The 22,621-nt window shown below is 39.7% G+C and overlaps 1 protein-coding gene across 4 annotated transcripts in view; it reads right to left on the bottom strand.

Annotated features, from left to right (window-relative positions):
* Positions 1 to 22,621, bottom strand: part of DNAH6 (dynein axonemal heavy chain 6) — a 181,687-nt gene that overhangs the window by 74,027 nt on the left and 85,039 nt on the right. For all 4 annotated transcript variants that reach the window (XM_037527731.2, XM_054701796.1, XM_054701795.1 and 1 more), the window contains exons 37-45: positions 22,205 to 22,348; positions 20,700 to 20,921; positions 19,732 to 19,879; positions 18,074 to 18,231; positions 16,282 to 16,413; positions 14,508 to 14,679; positions 12,498 to 12,644; positions 11,632 to 11,705; positions 2,812 to 2,966 (exon numbers count right to left, since the gene is read on the bottom strand). In XM_037527731.2, coding sequence (XP_037383628.1) covers positions 2,812 to 2,966; positions 11,632 to 11,705; positions 12,498 to 12,644; positions 14,508 to 14,679; positions 16,282 to 16,413; positions 18,074 to 18,231; positions 19,732 to 19,879; positions 20,700 to 20,921; positions 22,205 to 22,348 — 1,352 coding nt within the window. The remainder of the gene's footprint in view (positions 1 to 2,811; positions 2,967 to 11,631; positions 11,706 to 12,497; positions 12,645 to 14,507; positions 14,680 to 16,281; positions 16,414 to 18,073; positions 18,232 to 19,731; positions 19,880 to 20,699; positions 20,922 to 22,204; positions 22,349 to 22,621) is intronic.

The following is a 22,621-nucleotide window of genomic DNA, read 5'->3' as shown; positions in this document are numbered from 1 at the left end:
CTTAAGGAATTTACCCAGAACCCAGAGAAAAAAAGATAATTATATTAAAAATGACAATAGGAAAAAAGGAAGATAAGGAGGGTAAATTTAGGAAAAACAAATGCGAACCCAGAGGTCACATAACAGGAACTACAGAAGGAGAGATGAGAGGAGACAGAACGGATGTGGAGTCCACATGGGCAGAAGTGCCTCAGGTGTTCCAGGTGCAGTCTGTAACTGCATGAGAAAACTTAGGAAATACTGGGAACCACGAGAAATTGTAGTAGATGAATTTACTGAATATTACAGTGACTTGTTATATAGCAACAGACTATTGGGACATTCTCTGAGCCTTACCTGTAGAGAGATTACGATATTGAGCCATAGAGAGGTGTTATGATAACTGAATGAGACTCCCTATTGTGATTTTACGTTCAGGCTAAGAATCATTATTATTACTGTTCCACAGATGAAACTGGTACCAGAAGTCACAGGGGGTAGACTTTGACTTCTTCTTTTTTTTTTTTTAAAGATTTATTTATTTATTTAGACAAGCACTGGGTACAGTCAGAAGCACGGGAGGGTGAGAGAATTCACCAGAGCCAGAGGGGAGAGCAGAGCAGGCAGACTGACCAAGTACAATGCTGAGGGGAGCAGTGGGTGGCAGGAGAGGTCTGAGCACCATGTGGAACCCTCATCCGGCGGCCAGGGATCCAACCTGCGCTGCAGAGGCTGCGGGCAACTTGGCAACCCAGCGCTCAACCGCTGCGCCACCGGGGAGGCCCTGACTTATTCTTTTTTTTTTAATTTTTTAATTTTTTTAAAGATTTATTTATACAAGCACTGGGTACAGTCAGAAGCAGGGGAGGGTGAGAGAATTCACCAGAGCCGAGTGGGGAACAGAACAGGCAGACTGACGAAATACACTGCTGTGGGGAGCAGCGGGTGTGGCAGGAGAGGTCTGTGCAACATGTGGGATCCTCGCCCGACGGCAGGGGAATCGAAATGGGGCTGCAGAGCTGCGCAGCCCAGCGGTCAACCACTGTGCCACCAGGGAGGCCCAAAATAAGTAGAATTTAAAAGACAAACACTAGCTAGGAAAAAATTTAAGGCACATCTATTATTCTTAAGGGCCATTTTAACATTTAAAATTGTCCATCAGGTAAGGGATTGATCATAAAGATGTTCAAATAACTCACACGATTCAACACAAACAAAATAAACAATCCAGTCAAGAAATGGGCAGAAGAACTTAAAAGACACTTCTCCAAAGAGGAAATGCAAATGGCCAACAGGCATATGAAAAAAAGTTCAACATGCCTTATAATCAGGGAAATGCAAATCAAATCAAAACCACACTGAGATACCACCTTACACCAGTAAGAATGGCACATATCAAAAAAGCCAGCAACAGCAAATGTTGGAGAGGATGTGGTGAAAAAGAACTCTCCTACATTGCTGGTGGGAGTGTAAACCTGGTCCAACCACTATGGAAAGCTGTCTGGAGTTTCCTCTGTCTACTAAAAATGGAGCTACCATATGACCCAGCAATTCCACTCCTATGGATTTATCAAAAGGACACAAAAACATTGATTCAAAAGAGCACCTGCACCCCTATGTTTATTGCAGCAGGTGAAACCTGGAGACAACCCCAATGCCCAAAAATAGATGACTGGATCAAGAATATGCGGCATATATACACAATGAAATGTTACTCAGCAATCAAAAAAGATAAACTCCTGCCATTCACAACAATGTGGATGGAACTGGAAGGAATTATGCTCAGTGAAATAAGCCAGAAGGAAAAAGAAAAATATTGGATGGTTTCACTTATAGCAGGAATATAGGGGAACCAAATAAGACATCCGTGTAAAAAAAATAATAATAGTACAAACACAACAAAGCAAAAACAGGCAATTATAAATCAGAGACATCCTGCAAGGGAGAAGGAGGGAGAGGGATCGGAGGCGGGGAGGGAGGAGCACAGGGACTGAGGTGATGGTACACAGGTGCATTGGGGAAGGGAACTCTATAGGGACTACACCTGAGGGGTGGGTGGAAACAAATATTGTTTAAAAATGAACAATGATGTAAAAAATTAATATAAAAAATAAATAAATATCCCTAGACATGGAAAAAAACAAAAAAAAATTCTTAGGCAAAGAGATTGAGTTAGTTGGTGTGCTCTGAGGTAGTAAGTCCTCTGAAATATGGATGGAACACCAATATTATTCCACTAATATATGTCAGAGTTCTGCCCTCTCACAGCTTGTATTTTGGTAAGAAGTTAGAAAAGAAACACAACACAATGTGAATAGTGATACATGTGCATATGTATTTAAAAATTAAATTTTGCTTGAGTATCAAAAAAAAATTGTCCATCAGGACACAGCTACTCCAAAAAGGACTGCAGATATTTAGGCTGGATACCTACATGTCAGGGATGCTCCTCAAAGGATACTTGGAATGAATAAAAGTCAGACTATACACAGATGGAATCTACATTCCTTGGATTCAACTTATTGTTTTATAATCTTGAACCCTCTCTTCCTTTAGGCATGCATGGAATCAGCTTTGAATGTATATGCATCTCTGTAAACCATCTTAGATCCTTTTTTGTAACAAGAAAGGACATTTAAACCAAGCAAAACTATTAATATTTAGTGAAAATAATGATCTCTGGAATTACAGATAGAGTTCATATATATATATAAATAACTTTCATATTAATATTTGCTGATAAATCACTGTACATCTATAAAATCTAGTCCTTACCTTTTAATACAAAAGAGATCAGATCAATGCATTATTGGGCAACTTTTAGCACTGTACCTTGACACATGTTCTATAGCATCCTGGAAGAACACCAACTTTACTTCTTTGGGATGTGTAAGATTATAATCATCAAGATAGTCTTGTAGAACATTTGCAATTTTGTCCATATCAGTCAAGTCTTCATAAATACGATCACTCTTATCTGATCCAAACTATAAAATGATTTATGGGAGAAGAACTAGGTTGAATAAATTTTGATATATAAATAAAATATATATATAGCACATGTAATATTAGGAAGGAAAGGTATTTCATCTATGTTATTTAATCATTTGCTTTTATATGTTAGCAAGGCTTTTAGTAATAAGGAAATGGTACTAAAGAAACTCAGATTTTCATGAATAACTGAAAATCTATTTCATTTAATTTCTGCTGAGTGGTATATAGAATGGCAATGATCTTAGCAATAAAATACATATAGGAGCTCAAAAATAGGCTTTAAATTTTCTCATTATAGTTTACTCTGGTTTCAAATTTTTGTTCTTAGGCTGTTGACATCAGAAGAGTGAAATGAGTTGAAATGATGCAAGATAGAATGTTATGGTTATAGAGAATCATGCCAGAATTATATGTAGCTTTCATATATCAATCATCTAATTTAACTGAATAAATTACTGAGAATGAAATCTGGTATACAATATAGGGAACTGGAATCCTGTTTACATTGACTGACGGTGTTTTTTCTTTGTTGGAGCAACTACTCTGGGAGCATTTCATTTGAAATCCTTAGAGACTGAATATACACAAGCAGTGCATGCAGAGTCTAGCTGTTCTCTTTGTTTTATTCCCTCATTTGATAACAATATTATTAGAAACACAGAAAATATAATGAATACTTGGAAACGAACTTTGGATTTTATTTTTATAATATCATAGAAATAAAGTACTTTATATATATATGCATGCATACACATACACACACACACACACACACACACACTTTTTTTGTGTGTGTGTGGTTAGGGTTACCAGAATGGTGAGGTAGAGCATACATACAAGACGGGCTTACTCACTTGTTTAAACAGCATTGGCTGAGAGCCTAGCCCACACCTAGCTCTGTGCAGGAAATGGGGAATTAGGGTGAACAACAGAGACATGCCCCCTGCCCTCTCGGAGACACTCGGAATGTTGTACAAAAACAAGAGTCAACTGTAAAACAAGAGCTATCTGCCAACATAAGTAGGGTTGTTCCATGGAAGACTTATTCTAGGCAGGTCTAGAGAGTAAAGTTGGGGCTTCTGTGTAGATGTTATTAGGGGACAGACTTGAAGAGCTCAGTATAAGGAACTCTGCTACTAATTAGAGCTCCCTTGAAATGAGTAGGTCAGCACTAATAACTAACGAAGGCTGGACAGCTATAAAGAATAAAATAAGGAAGACTTTAATCCTGGAATAGGAGATTAAACCTCTCTATTTCCTTCCAAACAGAATACCTGATAGATCTTTGATTAGAACTATTATCAAAATGAATGCAGCACTAAGATTAGGAGGCAGCAATGTTTTTCACTAAAGGGCCAGATATTAAATATCTTAGGGTTTGCAGGTCAGATAATCTCTGGTGCTACTACTTCACTCTGCCTTGCAATGCAAAAGTAACCTTGTAAATAGTACATAATTCAAGTGGTCATAACTGTGTTCCTATGGAACTTTTTTTTTTTTTTTTTTGGGTGAAAATGTCAAGTTTATTTTTTATTTATTTTTTTTAATATTAAATTTTATTTTTATATTCCCCCATACAATTGCAAATGCCCCATTCTGACCCCAATCCTTCCCCTCCCGCCCCCAGCCCCCAAAAAGTGTCTCTGGTTCATAGTTTTTTGTTGATTTTGATTTTCACTTTCTTATATTCATTTTCCTGGTCCCTTATTTAAGTTTTCTAGATTCCTGCTATGAGTGAGACCATCCGGTATTTTTCTTTTTCTTTTTGGCTTATTTCGCTGAGCATGATCCCTTCCAGTGCCATCCATGTTGCTGCAAATTGCATGTGTTTATCTTTTTTGAATGCTGAGTAATATTCCATGGTATATATGTACCACATCTTCTTGATCCAGTCATCTATTTTTGGGCATTTGGGTTGTTTCCAAAGCTTAGCTATTGTAAACAGTGCTGCTATAAACATAGGAGTGCAGGTGCTCTTTGGAATTGATGTTTCTGTGTCCTTTGGGTAAATACCTAGGAGTGGAATTGCTGGATCATATGGAAGCTCTATGTTTAGTAGGTCCAGAAATCTCCACACAGCTCTCCATAGTGGTTGGACCAGTTTGCACTCCCACCAACAGTGCACAAGAGTTCCTTTTTCTCCGCATCCTCGCCAACATTTGTTGTTGCTAGTTTTTTTAATATGTGCCATTCTCACTGGTGTGAGATGGTATCTCAAGGTAGTTTTGATTTGCATTTCCCTGATTACAAGTGATGTTGAACATTTTTTCATATGTCTGCTGGCCATTTGCATTTCCTCTTCAGAGAAGTTTCTTTTTAGCTCGTCTGCCCATTTTTTGACTGGATTATTTTCTTTGTTGTTGCTGAGTCTCATCAGCTCTTTGCAGATTTTTGTGATCAGTCCTTTATCATTAGTGTTGGGTGCAAAAATGTTCTCCCAGTTGGTGGGGTTTCTCTTTGTTTTTGTTATTGTCTCTTTTGCTGTGCAGAAGCTCTTTAATTTGATGTAGTCCCAGCTGTTTATCTTTCTCTTCACTATCACTGCTTTGGGTGATGTGTCTGTAAAGATGTCTTTGATGTGCAAATCCCGTAGTGTTTCGCCTATATTTCCTTCTATGTATTTTATGGTTTCAGGTCTTATGTCTAGTTCTTTAATCCATTTTGAGTTGATTTTTGTGTATGGTGTGAGGTAGTGGTCAAGCTTCATTCTTTTGCATGTAGCGACCCAGTTTTCCCAGCACCATTTATTGAACAAACTTTCTTTGCTCCAATGCATAGTCTTTGCTCCTTTGTCAAAGATTAGTTGACCATAAATCTGTGGGTTTATTTCTGGATTTTCTATTCGATTCCATTGGTCTGTATGTCTGTTCTTGTTCCAATACCATGCAGTTTTGATGATTATGGCTTTGTAGTATAGTTTGAAGTCTGGGCGTGTGATGCCTCCATTTCCTTCTTTTTTTTTCAGGAGAGCTTTGGCTATTCGGGGTTTTTGGTGATTCCATATGAATTTCATCAATAATTGTTCTATTTCTTTGAAGAATGACATTGAAATTTTGATTGGAATAGCATTGAATCTGTATATTGCTTTTGGTAGGATGGCCATTTTAATAATGTTTATTCTTCCAATCCATGAGCAGGGGATGTCTTTCCATTTCTTTGTGTCTTCTTCTATTTCTTTTAACAGTGTTTTATAGTTTTCTTTGTATAGGTCCTTTACCTCTTTTGTTAGATTTATTCCCAAATATTTGATTTTTTTTGTTTCGATAATAAAAGGGATGTTTTTTTTTATTTCTTCTTCTTCAGATTTGTTGTTTGTGTATAGGAAGGCTACTGACTTTTGCGTGTTGATTTTGTATCCTGCCACTTTACTGAATTGATTGATGAGTTGAATTAGTTTTTCTGTGGAGATTTTGGGGTTCTCTATGTATATTATCATATCATCTGCAAATAGTGATAGTTTGACTTCTTCTTTTACTATTTGGATTCCTTGGATGTCTTTCTCTTGTCTTATTGCTCTGGCTAGGACTTCCAGTATTATATTGAAAAGCAGTGGTGAGAGTGGACATCCTTGTCTTGTTCCAGATCTTAATGGAATTGCTTTCAGCTTTTCACCATTGAGAATGATACTGGCTGTTGGCTTGTCATAGATGGCCTATATGATGTTGAGGTATGTTCCTTGTATCCCAAGAATTTCAAGGGCTTTTATCATGAATGGGTGTTGCACTTTGTCAAAAGCTTTCTCAGCATCTATTGATATTATCATATGGTTTTTATATTTCTTTTTGTTGATGTGTTGGATAACGTTGATTGATTTTCGGATGTTAAACCATCCTTGTGCCCCTGGAATGAATCCAACTTGGTCGTGGTGAATTATCTTATGGATACATTGTTGGATTCTGATAGCTAAAATTTTATTGAGGATTTTTGCATCAGTGTTCATTAGGGAGATTGGCCTATAGTTTTCCTTTTTTGTGTTGTCCTTATTCGGTTTTGGTATTAGTGTAATATTGGCTTCATAGAACGTGTTTGGTATTGTCCCTTCCTTCTCAATTTTTTGGAAGAGTTTGTGAAGGATAGGCACTAATTCGTCTCTGAATGTTTGGTAGAATTCATTTGTAAATCCATCAGGTCCTGGGCTTTTGTTTTTGGGGAGGTTTTTGATTACCATTTCAATTTCGCTGCTTGTAATTGGTCTGTTTAGGTGTTCTATTTCTTCTTTATCTAGCTTTGGGTGATTGTAGAGTTGTAGGAATTTGTCCATCTCCTCTAGATTGTTGAACTTGTTTCCATATAACTGTTCATAGTAGTTACTGATTATTCTTTTGATTTCTGCTGTGTCCGTTGTGATTTCTCCTCTTTCATTTATGATCCTGTGTATTTGTGCTTTCTCCCTTTTTTCCTTTGTGAGCCTGGCTAGGGGTTTGTCTATTTTATTTATTTTTTCAAAGAACCAGCTCTTGGTTTCATTGATCTTTTGGATTGTTTTTTTAGTTTCAATTTCATTTATTTCTGCTTTGGTTTTTATTATTTCTTTTCTTCTACTGGTTTTGGGGTTTTTTTTGTTGTTCTTTTTCTAGATCTTTGAGCTTTGAGATTAGGTTGTTTCTTTGAGTTCTTTCTTGTTTTTTGATGTGAGCTTCTATTGCTATATATTTTCCTCTTATTACTGCTTTTGCTGCATCCCATACATTTAGGATATTGGTGTCCTCCTTGTCATTCAATTCAAAGAATTTTTTAATTTCTTCTTTGATCTCCTCGTTAGTCCAGTGGCCTTCCAGTAGTGTGGCTTTTAATCTCCATGAGGTAGGATAGTTCCTTGCCTTCTTTTTTATGATTTATTTCTAGTTTGATGCCTTCGTGGTCAGAAAAGATGGTTGGTATGATTTCAATCTTGGTGTATCTGTTGATGTTTGTCTTGTGCCCCAGTATGTGATCGATCCTGGAGAATGATCCGTGTGCGCTTGAGAAAAATGTGTACTCCGTTTTTTTTGGGTTTAGTGTTCTATAGATGTCTGTTAATCCCAAATGCTCTAGGTCCTTATTTAGAGCTTTAGTTTCTTTACTTATTTTTTGTCTTGTTGATCTATCCATTGTTGATAGTGGTGTGTTGAAGTCTCCCACTACATATGTGTTTTCTCTGATGTCTGTTTTCAGAGAGGACAACAGTTGTCTGATATATTTTGGTGCTCTTTCGTTTGGTGAGTATATGTTAATGAGTGTTATTTCTTCTTGAAGTATTGTCCCCTTGATCATAATGTAGTGACCATTGGGGTCTCTTTTTATTTTTTTGAGTTTGAAGTCTGTTTATCTGATATAAGTATAGCTGTTCCTGCTTTCTTTTTTGGCCCATTTGCTTGTAGGATTGTTTTCCATCCTTTGACTTTGAGCCTATTTTTATCTTTTGTAGCTAAATGTGTTTCCTGGAGACAGCAAAAGGTTGGGTTTTGTTTCTGAATCCAGGCTGCAACTCTGTGTCTTTTTATTGAAGAGTTTAGTCCATTTACATTTAGAGTTAATATTGATATGTTAGCATCTGTATTTGCCATTATGTTTGTCTTTCCTTTGATTTTATTTATTTATTCTTTTAATAACTTTTTTTTTTTTTTTGTCTTCTTTCGTTGTTATTCGTCCCTCTGAGGTTCTGGCTTTAGGATTCCTTGTAGTATTTTTTGGAGTGGGAGTTTAGTCGCAATGAAATTCCGGAGTTTCTCTTTGTCTGGGAAGGTCCATATTCTTTCTTCATGGAGGAAAGAGAGCTTTGCGGGATAGAGTATTCTTGGTTGGCATCTGTTTTCTTGGAGTCTGTTGACTATGTCCCTCCACTCTCTCCTTGCCCGTAGTGTTTCTTCAGAGAAGTCTGATGTCAGCCTGATTGGTTTTCCTTTGAATGTTATCTGTTTCTTCCCTCTTGTCAGCTTCATTATTTTTTCCTTGTCCTGGATTCTTGGGAGCTTTACTATTATGTGTCTTGCTGTGTTTTTCCTTTCGTCGTGGAAGTTTGGTGTTCTTCTTGCTTCTTGTATATCAATTTTCAGCTCCTTCTTCGCATTTGGGAAGTTCTCTTCAATTATATCCATGATATTTTCTCTGTTCCTACATCTCTCTCCTCTCCTTCTGGAATTCCTATAACTCTTATATTTCCTTTCCTCATGGAGTCAGATAGTTCCCGAAGTCTTTCTTCATTCTTTTTCCTTCGTACTTCTCTTTCCTTTTCTGTTTTGGTTCTTTTTATTTCTGTGTCTTCAAGATTACTTATTCGTTCTTCCATTTCATCTATTCTGCTTTCATTGCTTTTCCCAGAGTTCTTTAGTTCCTCCATTAATTCTTTGATCTCCTGCATTTCTCTTACTTCCCTCTTTAGGGACTCAATTTCCTTCTTCTGATCTATCACTTTTTTAATCATGGCAATTTTTAAATTCTCTTTCTGGAAGGCTCAGAAGTTCTTCCAAGTTGCTGTCGTTGCAATCTGGGGAGTGGTTTTCTTTTTGTGGTGTGCTTCTTTCCTGAGGAGTTGTTAGGTTGCGTGTGGTTCTTCTACTCCCTACTGTCTGTTTTCTAATTTGTCGTATGCGTTGGGACACTGTGTTGCTCGGACTGACTGACATCTTGGGTGAACTTCTCCGCTCCCCTCTGGCTCTTCCAGGAGCCATCTCTGTCTTCTGGGGGAGCTTTCTGCTGGTTTTAGGCAGTTTTTACTGAAGAAATGTCCCTGTTCTCAAATGGCGAAGCGGGATGCAGTCCCTGCGCCTCCGGTTTCAGGCACACTCTTCTGCGCACCCGGTCTGCCCCAGACGTGGGTGCCTGCTCCCTCTGTGGGCTCAGACTGCTGGTCGGAAGGGGCCTGGAGTGGAATAACTTCCCGGCTGGCCACTGGGTCCTCCAGAAGCCTTCTGCCCTTTTCAAGCAGTCTTAAGAAATTTCCTGTTTTATGGGGTGTTAGTGACTTTTTTTTCCTGGTCGCTAGGTGGCGCCAGAGATCTCTCCTATTGTCCTTGGGGGGCTGTTTTTTGCCTCCCCCCACCCCGTGGGACAGGGAACAGAGCGGGAATGGTAGGGTACACCTCAACAGCTTTGGGGTGCTGTGTCTGCCTTGTGCCCCACCGTCGTGGAGAACCCACGCCCCGAATTTTCGTGCCCCGGGTCTCAGTTCAAAGCCCTCAGTTCCAGGACGCGGGCTGTAGCCCAGTTCAGTGGCGCGGGAATGGCGCCTTTTGCACCGCTCCGGTGCCTGGGCGCCTGGTTCCTGCTTACTCAGGGCGGGACCTTCACCTCATTGAGGACCTCCGCGCGTCTCCCAGCAAGCCTAGGTCGTCTCCCCGCAAGCCTAGGTCGCAGGCGTCGGGACCTGGGCAGCCGCGATCCAGGTCTGCACTTGCTTTTCAAGCGCGCGCCGAGTGCGCAGCTTTCCGCGCAAGCTTACCGGCAGCCCGGGCTGTGTGCGCGTCTCCCGGGGTCTTTGTTCTTCTCTAATGGCGCCCGGAGCCGTTCGCTCACCGCCGCGGCGGATCCTGCAGGGTTCGCCTCAGCTCCCGTTCACGGGGTGTGGTGGCTGCAATAGTTCCTTTCCACTCCCAGTCCCACTTGCTGCGTCGTTTGTTCTTGTTGGTTGTTTTGGTTTGTTGTTTCCCTCCTCTCTGCCGGTCGGAGAGTGCCGCCTCTGTGGGCGGGGGAGGGGAGCAGGGTTCTGCGCTTTCCTCCCTTCTAGTCCTCTTTTATGGCCACTTTCTTCTTCGGGTAGTTTGCTGGCGTCACCTGTTTATCTTCCGTATCCCAGTTCTCACTGGGACCTGCCGCTTTTCCTCCCTATTAACTTTTTTTAATGGGAGATCTTACTCCGAAAATGTCAAGTTTAAATGCCACTCTGCTATATATAGTGATAGGTGCTTCTCTTCAAGCTGATGTTGACGGCTATCAGGCACTCACTTGACGTAGGGAAGAGGCAGTGGAGCTCTGCCTCCTATGGAACTTTTATTTATGGAGCCAGCTGTGGAAAGATTTGGCCTAAGGGCCATAGTTTGCTGATTCCTTGTCAGATCTTTAATTTTCACACATGTAAAATTCTTGCAGAATAAAAAAGAACAAAAAACACCAAAATTAGCAGACAACTGTAAATGAGAGACAGGGCCTCCCTGGTGATGCAGGAGTTAAAGACACAGCACTATCAAGCTATTGCCAGCCATTGCAGCAGGAGTTCAATCCCCGGTCGGGGAGAAACCCACATGGCGCAGCAGACCTCTCCTGTCTTGCCCGCTGCTGCTCCTCTCAGCAGTGTACTTAGGTCAGTCTGCCTGTTCTATTCCCCGCTCTGTCTCTGGTGAATCCTCTCACCCCTGCATCTCTGGCCTGTACCCCAGTTCTTGTATGCATAAATAAATAAATCTTCAAAAAAAAAAATCAGAGACATTCTGCAAGGGAGGGAGAGGCAGATGGATCAAAACAGGGGAGAGAAGAGCACAGGGGACTATGGTGATGGTGCAAAGATGAATTCATGGTGGGAATTTTACGGGACTACACCTGAGAGCAGGAAGTATACATTGTACAAAAATGAACAATCATGTAAATATATATATATATTAAAAGAATATCAATAGACATTGGAAAATAGTAAATGCTTTATAGTCTTCAAATGTAGTCAGGTCAATACAGTATTCTTTTTACCTTAATGAAATCTCCAAATATGATGGGCTTAGTCAAAAAATATTCCATACCAATTGCAATTCCAAAATGTTTGTCTATTCAAAAACAAAATAAAATTTTAAGATAATGATAAGCTTGGATGCAGTGTATTAAAAAGATAAACAAAATAATATCATCTGTGATTTTATTTAGAAGCTCTAATTGGTATAAATGAAAACTGAGAGAAAGTCATGTTAATACTATTCACTTTAGTTTGTTTGATCAGTTCCTGGATTTAAGAATAAAAATGATTTATATTAAGAATCTTATTAAACAGATAATGAACATATATTTAATAAATAAGGAGTACTTTAGAGATGATGCTCTGCTTCTTATCAAGACAAACGCTGTTTTTCCTGCTTTTCCTCTTCTATTTAACATTCTATACTGAGCTAAAAGATATTAACCCTTCCTGAATTTCAATAAAATGACTTTTTAAGAAGTTTAAAACAATGCACATTTATTGTCTCACAGTTTCCAGTGATGAGGAACTCAGATACAACTTAGGCAGGTCCCTAGCTAAGGGTTTCACCAGACCGCAATGAAAGTACCTGTTGGGTCTTCTTTCAAATTCTTGTGATTGTTGGTAAAATTCAAGAGGTTAAGGGACAGAGCTTCTTTGTTGGCAATTAGCCAGGGTAACTCTCAACTCCTAAAGACCTCCCATAGAGCTTGACACATGGCCTTCTTACATATATTTGAATCATTGAAGAAAACAACTTTTACTCATGAAAGACTAAAATTCATTTTGCTTTACCCTATATGTGCTCATTTAAATTTTTTCTTTATACAAACTAAATTGTTTTTCACTAATAACATAGAATATTTAAATAAAGATTGGTATTTACTGGCCATTTCTGTCAAAATAGCACAGAAGTAGTGCTTATCTTCATTATTAATCAAACGATCGTGGAAGACTCTTTGACATTCATGACAAAAGAGTCTGAATATCTGTATTTCTTCTCTTACTGTTCCTGGATCGCACTGGAGGATACCTGTTTTTTTTTTTTAAAGAAAAGGGAAAAAAGGGAAATTCATTATATAGCCATAATTTTGTTAACTAGAAAATCTTTAAGTCCAGCTTAATCTCCACACAACTAGAAATGAGGTGTTTCCCCAGAGGACATGCACATAATAATGGGGCCCCATGTTTTGAAAGTAAAACAGACACATTATCTGATAAAGTTATTTCTTATTTTGTGATGTTTCTTTAAGTGAACATGTGCAGTGGTCAGACTTCACAGTATAAGCAGTGTTTACCTTATCTCATCAGAATAGGACTAGGGAAGCAATTGGTAAGGATGATAAATAACTACATTAGACAATGTCTGAGATGCAGGAAGTGAGTTCATGGATCAATTGGTATCTTACTCTAAAGATTGGTATCCTACTCTAAAGATGTTCTAATTGATGGTCACAGGATCCAGATCATTCAGAGTCTCACTCCTACAGCAGGTGAGTGGGAAGCAGCCTGGGAAGAATCTGAATGGGGGACACTATTGGCTTCTGTGAGGGAATAACTGAATTAAAGGTGGTGTAACTGGGTAGCTTGGAAGCAGGAAACCAGAGAAAGGCTCTTTCTGTTAGAAATCCTGGTAAGGATGATGGGCATTTGAGTTGGATTGTTAGTGGATGGAGTGGTGGGAAAAAGAACTGGGATCTATTTTGAAGATAAAACCATTAGGGTTAATGATGAATTGGATGGGAATCATCCAAGAATGAGAACAATCAACTATGGGGCCAAAGCAACTAAAGGGTTCACAAGGCTGGGGAGGAGGGGTAAAGTAAGAACTCAGTTTCAGACACCAAGAAGTATAATTTCAACTGGTAAGTAAGGAATTGGGGAAAGGAATTGGATATACAAGTCAGACACTTAGATCAGAGTGAGAAGTTGGGGGTAGACATTTAAGCAGCATCTCTGAATGGATGGCATTTAATACCATTTAACCAATTGAGATTACCTGGGGAGTATGTATAGATAAAAAAGAAGACAGAAGACAAGCTCCTGGGGCACCCTAACATTCTGAAGTAAAGAAGAGGGACAGCCATAAAAAGAGACTGAACAGCAATAATCGGTAAGGGAAGAGGGTGCCCAGCGGAGCACTGGAGAGGGAAGGGTCTCAAAAGAAAGTGAGGGGTGTGTAAGTCAACACTACTAAGAGGTTAAGGTATAGATTCAGAACAGCCCAGTGGATTTGGCAAGATGGGGAGTCAAGAAGAGTTTAGTGCAGTGTCACCAAGGGGTGTTTCTGAAAACAACAGGGAAAAGGTGTTTGTGTATGTGTGTGTGTGTGTGTGTGTGTGTGTGTGTGTGTGTGTGTGTGTGGTGTTTGGCAGCAGGGCAATATGAGGCTTAAAGAGAATTATTTTTTAAGATGAGGGCTATATTTTTGTGTTGTTGGGAATGATTCAATATAAGAGGAAACAGTGATGATGCAGAAGAGAAGAGGGAATTATAGGAGCAGGAGAGAATGGGATTCAGTGCTGAGGGATCTTCGTATGCTACAGGGGCAGACAGTTCAGCCATGAAAGTAGGAGGAAAGGCAGTTACAGGATGTCTGGGAGATCTAGAAGGTGAGAGTTCTGGCTCAACTATTTCTGTTCTTTTTTTTTAGTGAAATAACAAGACAGGTAATCTGGTTGGAGTGAGAAACGGGAGGCGATCTTGGCAATCTGAGGGAAGCTGTGAGGTAGTGAGCCTGGGGTGGGGTGGGGGGTCAAAGGTGAATTGAACAGGGACAAGTAGTGGTATTTCCAGGAAAGTCATAGACACCTGTGTATATACAACTGATAAAGAGATTTGGGGGTGGGAAATGAAGGAAGGGTGCTGGTCAGAGAATGAGGGTTGCATATACCACCTTGCACACATTTGGACAAGTCCCTCAAATTAAAGACGTAGTGGGACTTGGCAGGTGTTGGCAGAAGATCAATACTCATTCTGTTATAAATCTCAACTGCAGCTTCTACGATGTTTGATGCAGTCTTCTTTACAGCTGGTGGGAAGTCATTCAGGAAGCCATTTAAGATGGCCTAGAACCAGAAACATAATATGAGAAAATTAGGGTTTATTTTTATACCAAACTTATCATTCAAATACTCTAGATCTGATGATACCTTTTCTAATAACAACCAGAAAGCTGAATTCCAAATCAAGAATGCCTGAGTATTAAAACTCATTCATAAATTTCAGAATATATTCTCAAGAATGGGTTTACTCCTGTCTTCTATGATTGGCAATCCCGAGCAGTATTCATATTTGACCAGTGATTGTACCATAAATTTACTCTGAAATAATTTAATTTAGGACACTGCTTGATGTGGTCACAGGGTCTTCATGGAGGGCCTGACTCATTTGAAAATGAACTGAAATGCTCTCTGATTTTTATGTGATTTTAATCTCCATGTATATTTATTTTATTTAATTTTTAAAAAAGATTTATTTATTTATTTATTTATTTATTTATTTATTTTAAAGATTTATTTATTTATTTATACAAGCCCTGGGTACAGTCAGAAGTGCGGGAGGGTGAGAGAATTCACCAGAGCCAGAGCGGGGAGCAGAGCAGGCAGAAGGACCGAAGTACACTGCTGAGGGGAGCAGTGGGGGAGCCAGGAGAGGTCTGCTGTGCCATGTGGGTAGCTCCCTGGCCGGGGATTGAACTTGTGCTGCAGTGGCTATGGATAGCCTCATAGGTTGTGTCTTAACCCCTTGTGCCACCAGGGAGGCCCTTGAATACTTTCTTGAATGTGTTTGCTCTCTTCTTTTTCCCTGATATCACTCCATTCTAGTCCCTGTTCTTTTTCATCAGGGTTTTGCCACTTCCTTCATCACTCACTGATCTCTAGGTGATTATTGCCAAAGCCAGTTTCTCCAACCAGTCACTAGTCTTATTCTGTCTACACACATACTTTACTATTTTATTTGTGACTGTGCTTGTTCACGAATCTTCTGTTCCCAAGATCTGTGCCTCCCTGTCAACTGTCATCCTCCAGGACTCAGCTCATCATCTATCCTTCCTAAGCAGTCTTTGTTGGTTAGTGATGACATGCTCTAGTCATGCTGCTTCACGTTCTCCCATCATTTTATTCAAAATGTCTTATATTCATTGAACACTTCTGCTCAGCACTTACAGGTAGATGTGGTTATTCTTCCCATTTAAAAGATGAAGACGTGACCCTTTAGGGAGTTTGTATAGGTGGTGGAGTATGGGTGGTTGCTTTTGTTGGAGTGGTGATGGCAGCAGAGGCAATGGGTTAGGTGTGCTGAGTTTGAGTTCCCTGAGCAAGCAGACATGCAGACCTGGTGGTCAGGTATGACATGAGCACAGAATCAGGCACTGGACAGGGATGTGATCTGCTGAGAGAATGCTAAGAGGCAAGGCCTGGGATATAACCTTCAGACAGGTGGGGTTGAGTTTTGACAGTCTTTCTGTTTTCCAAAAACTGTATGTGAGACTACAAGCACAGAAGACAGTGATGCTAATGCTTATCAGCTACTGTCCAGATGCCTGTTTTCACCTGTGGAAAGGGACAGATGGCTCCCTAGAAACACAACAGACTGTTTTCATTGTGGGAGTTTTGGAACAAATGTTTTCTTTTTTCCCTGTTGCACAAGTTTAAATCCATACTCACCTGAAAAATATGTTTCAGACTGTGTTCTGAGGGCATTGGGAGGCACAGCATGCTGAAGTGTCGGATAAAGCGGGGCGTCACAGGGTTTCGGCCACCACCTGGAGGTGCACACGCTGATACAATTGTTACATCCTGTGTGGTGAGAAACCCACTTGGGTCATCCAGCAAATCCATACCAGTGTCAGGATCCAGACCACCATTTTTCTAAGACTTATCATACACCAACATTGTTATGTTTTCCTACATATTATCTGACTTAATCTTCACAATAAGCCCAGGAGATCACTTTTGTTACTTCCATTTTGTAGATGACAAAGCAAGGCCCTGGATAGTTAAGTAAGTTGCTCAAGGTCACTCAGCTAATTCATCTATATTGTACAAATGCTCCTATGTAAAAATTTAACTTAAAATTTTACAAGAACTTGTGTCTTAAAATACATATAGTTAACAAATACTAAGTAGAGCCAAATCTTGTTATTTGGGGTAGTTGTGTTCTATAAAGTCACCAGGAAAACTGAATCAAGGAACACTTGAGCCATTGCCCCTTGGGAAACCCAGGGTTAGGCTTCTGGAGCCTTTGGTCATATTTTCATCAATTGGTCAACACAGAATATTACAGTTACCACTGGTCTTGCCTTGTCTCTAGCCTACCCTCCCCTCTAACCAAGGAGATCTTCCCATAACATTCCCTCAGATGCCCACTATCACTCAGAGGATAAATCCATGTTCCACGTCCTGGCACCATGGCCTCCTGGGCTGACTTCTGCATCTCTTGCCATGGTGTCCCACATTCCCTGATTCTGCAGTGCAAAATGCTACCTTTCCTTGCTTTGCCATGCTTTGCCTGCAAGTTCCCTTTCCAATATACCTTCTCCACACAGGCATCTCTTATCCTCAACCCAGTACCCATCCCTATTCCCTCCACTCTCTCTCCACACATCATCCTGCATTATAAATACATGTCAACCTACTTTCTGAGATTGAGCCCTCTGGGAGGTGGGGACTGTCTCATGTGTTCATGAATCTCCTGATTCCAGCATGGCAAGAACTCAATATAGATGGAATGAATTGAATTACACATAAGAAATAATGAAGCCATATGTTATAGGCTGAATTGTGTGTGTCTCCTCTTCCCTTGGCCAATCATAAGTTGAAGTACTAATCCCCAGTATCTCAGAATGTGGCTGTATTTGGGCATAAGGTCCTTAAAGAGGTAATTAAGTCAAAATGAAGATACCAGTATAACTGGTATCTTACACGAAAATGAGATTCTTTTTTTTTTTTTTTCAATATATTTTTTTATTTATACAAGAGCTGGGGTATAGGCCATGGGAGGGTGAGAGAATTCACCAGAGACAGAGTGGGGAACAGAACAGGCAGATGGACCGAAGTACACTGCTGAGGGGAGAGCGGACTAGGCGGAGAGGTCTGCCCCTTCATGTGGGAATCTCCTGGGCCAGCCAGGAATTGAACCAGAGCTGCAGAGGCTGTGGACAGCTTCACAGCGCTGTGCTCAACCCGCTGCGCCACTGGGGAGGCCCACGAAAATGAGATTCAGACACAGATGTGTACAGAGGGGAGACCTTGGGAAGACAAAGGGAGAAGATGGTCATCTGTAAGCAGAGTTTCAGAATAAACCAGTTCTGCTGGCACCTGGATCTTGAACCTCCAGCCTTTAGAATTGTGAATCACCCAGTCTGTGGTACTTTGCTATGGCAGTCTAGCAAACCAACACATTACACTTCCTTCTTGTTTAAATTTAGACATGCAAAGTAATTTAAAATAAAGTAACCTGTATCTCTTTCCAAAACAGTTTGTTTCTGTCATAAAATCCACCAAAATCTTGATATTGTCGAAGTAATTCAATCGGAGGCTGAGAGCCATAGCTATCCAGTCTGGGCATATTTAAATCATCAACAAAAATCACAACTCGTTTGTTAACTGGTGCACCTAGAGAAATTAAGAGGATTTAAGAATTATGAATTTCCTTAGAAACTGTAAGACAATGCTTAGGATCCAATGAATACCCTGTAGGTCATAACAAGCTGTTTGTGTGAGTGAGCTGGACCCTAGCTGAGTCCTGCTTGAGGAGCAGAGAACTCCCTGTGGGCCTGTGTGGGTGCTGCGGGGGTCTGTGGCCCAGTGGGACATCCATATTGTCAGGTGGTCTCTCATTCTCACTCTCAGTGGTGCCAGTTCTCCAGTTAGGTCTCCACCTTTCTCAATCCTATCTATACCCACTGCCCTCACCAACTGTGTGGCCTGGCATAGAGTGAGGAAAGTCATTCTCTTTTTTAAGTAGGAAGCAGAAAAACATCAAAAGTTTTCTTACACATAAGCCATCTTGGCAGCCTCTGTCAGGAAAACAGGGCTGGATATGCAAAAGCATTCTGGTCAGATCAAAGTGAAATCCAGTAGAGTGGAGCTGCACAAAGTCATATTTAACTTAAAGAAAATCAATATCCATACACGATACAACATGAAGGAGTGATAACAAAGAGAGAAGAGCTTGAGCAGAGTGAGATTACACTCAACTCTCACATCCAGCCCTTATAATTTTAAGTTAACTGAGGTAACCTTAGTGTCCCCACTCCATCATGTAGCCCCGGAAGCCAATCAGTAAGAGAATGGATGGGAAAGGGCTCTAAAAGTTACCCCCCTCCCACTAGAAAGACTGGGAGCCATTGTCTGAGCAGGAAAAAGAGGACAGAGAGGGGAAAGTGAAGCAACTGGTATCCCCACAACTTGTGTAGCAGGGCCTACTACATGATGGACAATGTGGAAGGCAGCTGAACTTGAGCTCTGGCTAGCATTCTTCCTTGGAGGGCTGTGAGCTGGACAAGTAGACTTCAGCAAGTAGAGGCTCCGGAGGCACTTCTTGAGGGTAGGACTGAATGGAGGTAGAGCCCCTGTTACCCAACATTTGGGACGCTGCTTGACCTGTGAGCAGCTCAGGAATTGTGCTCCTGGAAGCCTGTCGTGCGGAGTATGGGCAGTCATTCAGTGCCAGTCAGAGAAGCAGGGGGCAGAGCACACACAGAACCAACCTAAATGCCAGTTAGGAAAATGACACTTGTCCTTTCAACCTCTTCCTCCATCCCAACATACACAAGCCTCCTAGAGAGAGGGTGGGGAAGCATAAAAGAGCACCCAGGTTTCTTCTTCACCTCCACACTCCTCCTTTACAACAGAGAAGGGGGAGAGCTTTAAGCTGGGTTTGGAACTGACTTTACATTGGACCAGATTCAAAATAAACTGCCAGTGGCCAGAAAGTTATATTATTTATCCAAGCAATTAATGAGGGAGGGTGAAGTGATCCCACAGAGCCTGGCTGAAAGCACTGACTGAAAGAAAAACTCAGAAACAGTTTTATGCTTATTCTCTACTGATTTCAGGTCAAAATACCAGATATAAGGAAGCAAGTTGGTTTTAAATAATGATATTTCTTACCTAGAATATTTTTTCTTTTTCTTTCCAGTTTTGACTCAATGATCTCTTGGGTTCGTGCAGATGAAGTTTGAGCAGAAAAATTCAGATAAACAGGGACATAGCCAGCTGACTCTTGAATTTTGTTTAGCAACCTTTTGGCAATAACAGTCTTTAAAATTAAAAAAATATTAATTGGTTTTATAGTCAATATATCTTCCCATTATCTATATCAGTAATAAGCTCACATAAGGAGTAATAAATAGGATAAGAGGAAAGAGGTTAAAACCAGATTGAAATGTCTGCCTTTCTTTTCCTGAGATTCCAGTTAATTATATTTGTCAGTTCAAAGAAATATTCTCATTAGCTTTATCTCAGCAAAGTGTTTTTCTTTTAGTATCATACCAAAATCCTTTTTGGTTTCTATTCAATTTGATTTAACAGCAAGAATCAGTTTTGCAGTTTGACAGAAGGACCCAAACTTTTTTTCAGAAACAGTTTGGAGGGGAAATAGTGAATGTCTGTTTTTGTGAATGCCCCCAAAGAAGAAGACCAAATAGTCAGTATTTCCCCATACTCTTCTTTTCCCAGATACCATTGCTGTAACAATCTGTTTAGCAGGAGAACAGACTGACCTCCATCAGTCATTTGTTGGGGATATGTGCCTTGGCCAATTCCCACCCTAACTTGAGCACTGGCCACCTGACAAATTCCAAGGGATAAAACATAAAAGTCCCCAAACACAAAACATTGATCTACAGGGTTCGCTAGAGTATACAGTATGCATTCCAAGAATTTATGCAGGAATTGGCTAACTTTGGAGTAATTCCCAAGGTTGATACTAGTTCATAATAGTTAGATTACTCCTGAAAAAAATGACTAAAATTCAAAAGAATTTCCCTTGAGAAATAAGGTGTTATTTATGGGGTTAACAATTTGAAGTCCACCATATCCTCATTTTCACGCAGACTTTCTTGTTTGATGTTTCCTACCTTGCCAACTCCAGTTGTTCCAGTAAACAACACTGAATGTCTGACAGCCAGTAGTTTTTCCATTAGATACCCAAAGCGCACTGTGTCAACTGTGGGGACAAGCATTTTAAAAAATGGAATGTCTTGGCTGTACTTGAAGGTGGGTATGATTCGTTCCCAGGGATCCATTCGTCTGGTGTCAAAGTCCATGTGAATGCTCCATAGGTCACCAGAACTGGGAAGCTAAAATATAAAATGAAACACCACTTTCAATAGGATTGACACAAATATTCTGCACAGAAACAAAGGCAGTCAGAGAATGTGAATGAATTTAGATTTCTTTGTGGAGAAGTAGTTGTTCAGGTATCAGAACCTAATTTTTAAATACAGTCCTGCAACATGATGTATGGAAAAAATGTTATGTTGATTATTGTAAAACCCCACATTAAAATTGTAAAGCAATTTCAATTTAGCTCCAATTCAGGGAATTACTTCATGCCAAATACTGTGCTTGGCATTGAGGGGAAGGGCTGAATGAGATCCAGCCTCTGCCTTCAGTGACCTTGCAATCCACACAAGGGGCTCTTAAAAAGAGAAATAACATTTTTATTTTATTCAAAGTCTTGCTATCCCCTATTACCATTTCTTTTAATGTTCAAATTTGCCCAGATGGGCCAGTGGGAATATCTTCAAACTGGCTCCTGTGTTCTTTAGGTATGTGCCATCATTCTTTGAGCATTTTTTTGCTATCTGATATGGAAAGATATGTTCTAGGCTAATTTCGTACTGTCCCTGCCGCAGTTTTCAAATCAGCAATCTCATTAAAGAGTCTTAGTTCTCTTTTGAGAGACAGGTAGTTAGCAATAAACACACTAAGTTTGTTCACTGCTATTGAGTTGTCATTGCTCCCAGTTCCTCTCAGCTTAAAACTAGGAGATTTTTGTATGTATGAAAACACACACACTCACAAATATGTATATATATCTATCTATATATACATATATGTGTGTGTATATATATACATATACGTATTTGTAAATATCTAAAACCTACACACACTAAATAATTTCATGAGGCCCTATACATGCACTAAATAATTTCCAATTTGAACCTAACAACAGGGTGCATTCTAATCTTTCTCATTCCATACCTTCTTTCCCTTTAACAATGAGAAACCTGGTTGCCATTATGTCAATGTATTTATTCATCTGTACAATATTTTAATGTACAGAAATAGTTTCAGGGTTGCTAAACCATTACCTTGTGAAAAATAAATTTAAGAGATTAGAATGCAATGTTAATTGATAGTAGTGAGCTTTTATATACTTTTACATCTTACTTTCTTCATATGGCTAGGAGAAGACTCCTAAAAATTTTAATACAATAAATGTTATTTCTGGTTTAAAAAAGTGGATAATTTTAGAAGCCCTTATAATAGAGAATAAGTCTTTTAAAGTTTTAGTCTTGAAATTTAATTTTAATGGTTTAAAGTAATTATGTTAAAATTAAGTTTATTTGGCTCTTACCCTGGCATCAGGATTATCATCAAATTGTGTCCTAATAAATGTGTCAAAAGCATCCCAGTGGACTTCATTTAGATTTCCACCCAAAGACCATAAATAGCAGAATATAAAAGTCTGACATAGTAGAGTGTTCAGTTTTGCTTGTTCCTGAAAGAACAGAGAGAGAATTTTAATAGCTTCCAAGTTAACATGAAAGAATTCTAAATTGCAAACTCTAAGGACTGTTTTCTTTTGTTTAGGCTCATTTATTTTAAAAAGTGCTCAGTGTATGCTTCTTATACTTCACTCAATGGTTTATAGGGTGCTTTTTAGTAGCACATATTTGAATACTTTGATGAGAAAATGAATGTCAAGGAATATGTAGAAAAAAAATTCAAGGTTCACTGGACTATTACAACTTTGTTTCTCCCTGCATGACGG

The sequence above is a fragment of the Talpa occidentalis genome, unplaced genomic scaffold (genome assembly GCF_014898055.3).
Source record: "Talpa occidentalis isolate TD23 unplaced genomic scaffold, MPIMG_talOcc4v2.1 talOcc4.5, whole genome shotgun sequence".
In the NCBI taxonomy this organism is placed as follows: domain Eukaryota; kingdom Metazoa; phylum Chordata; class Mammalia; order Eulipotyphla; family Talpidae; genus Talpa; species Talpa occidentalis.
This window is presented reverse-complemented; position numbering and strand designations above follow the sequence as displayed.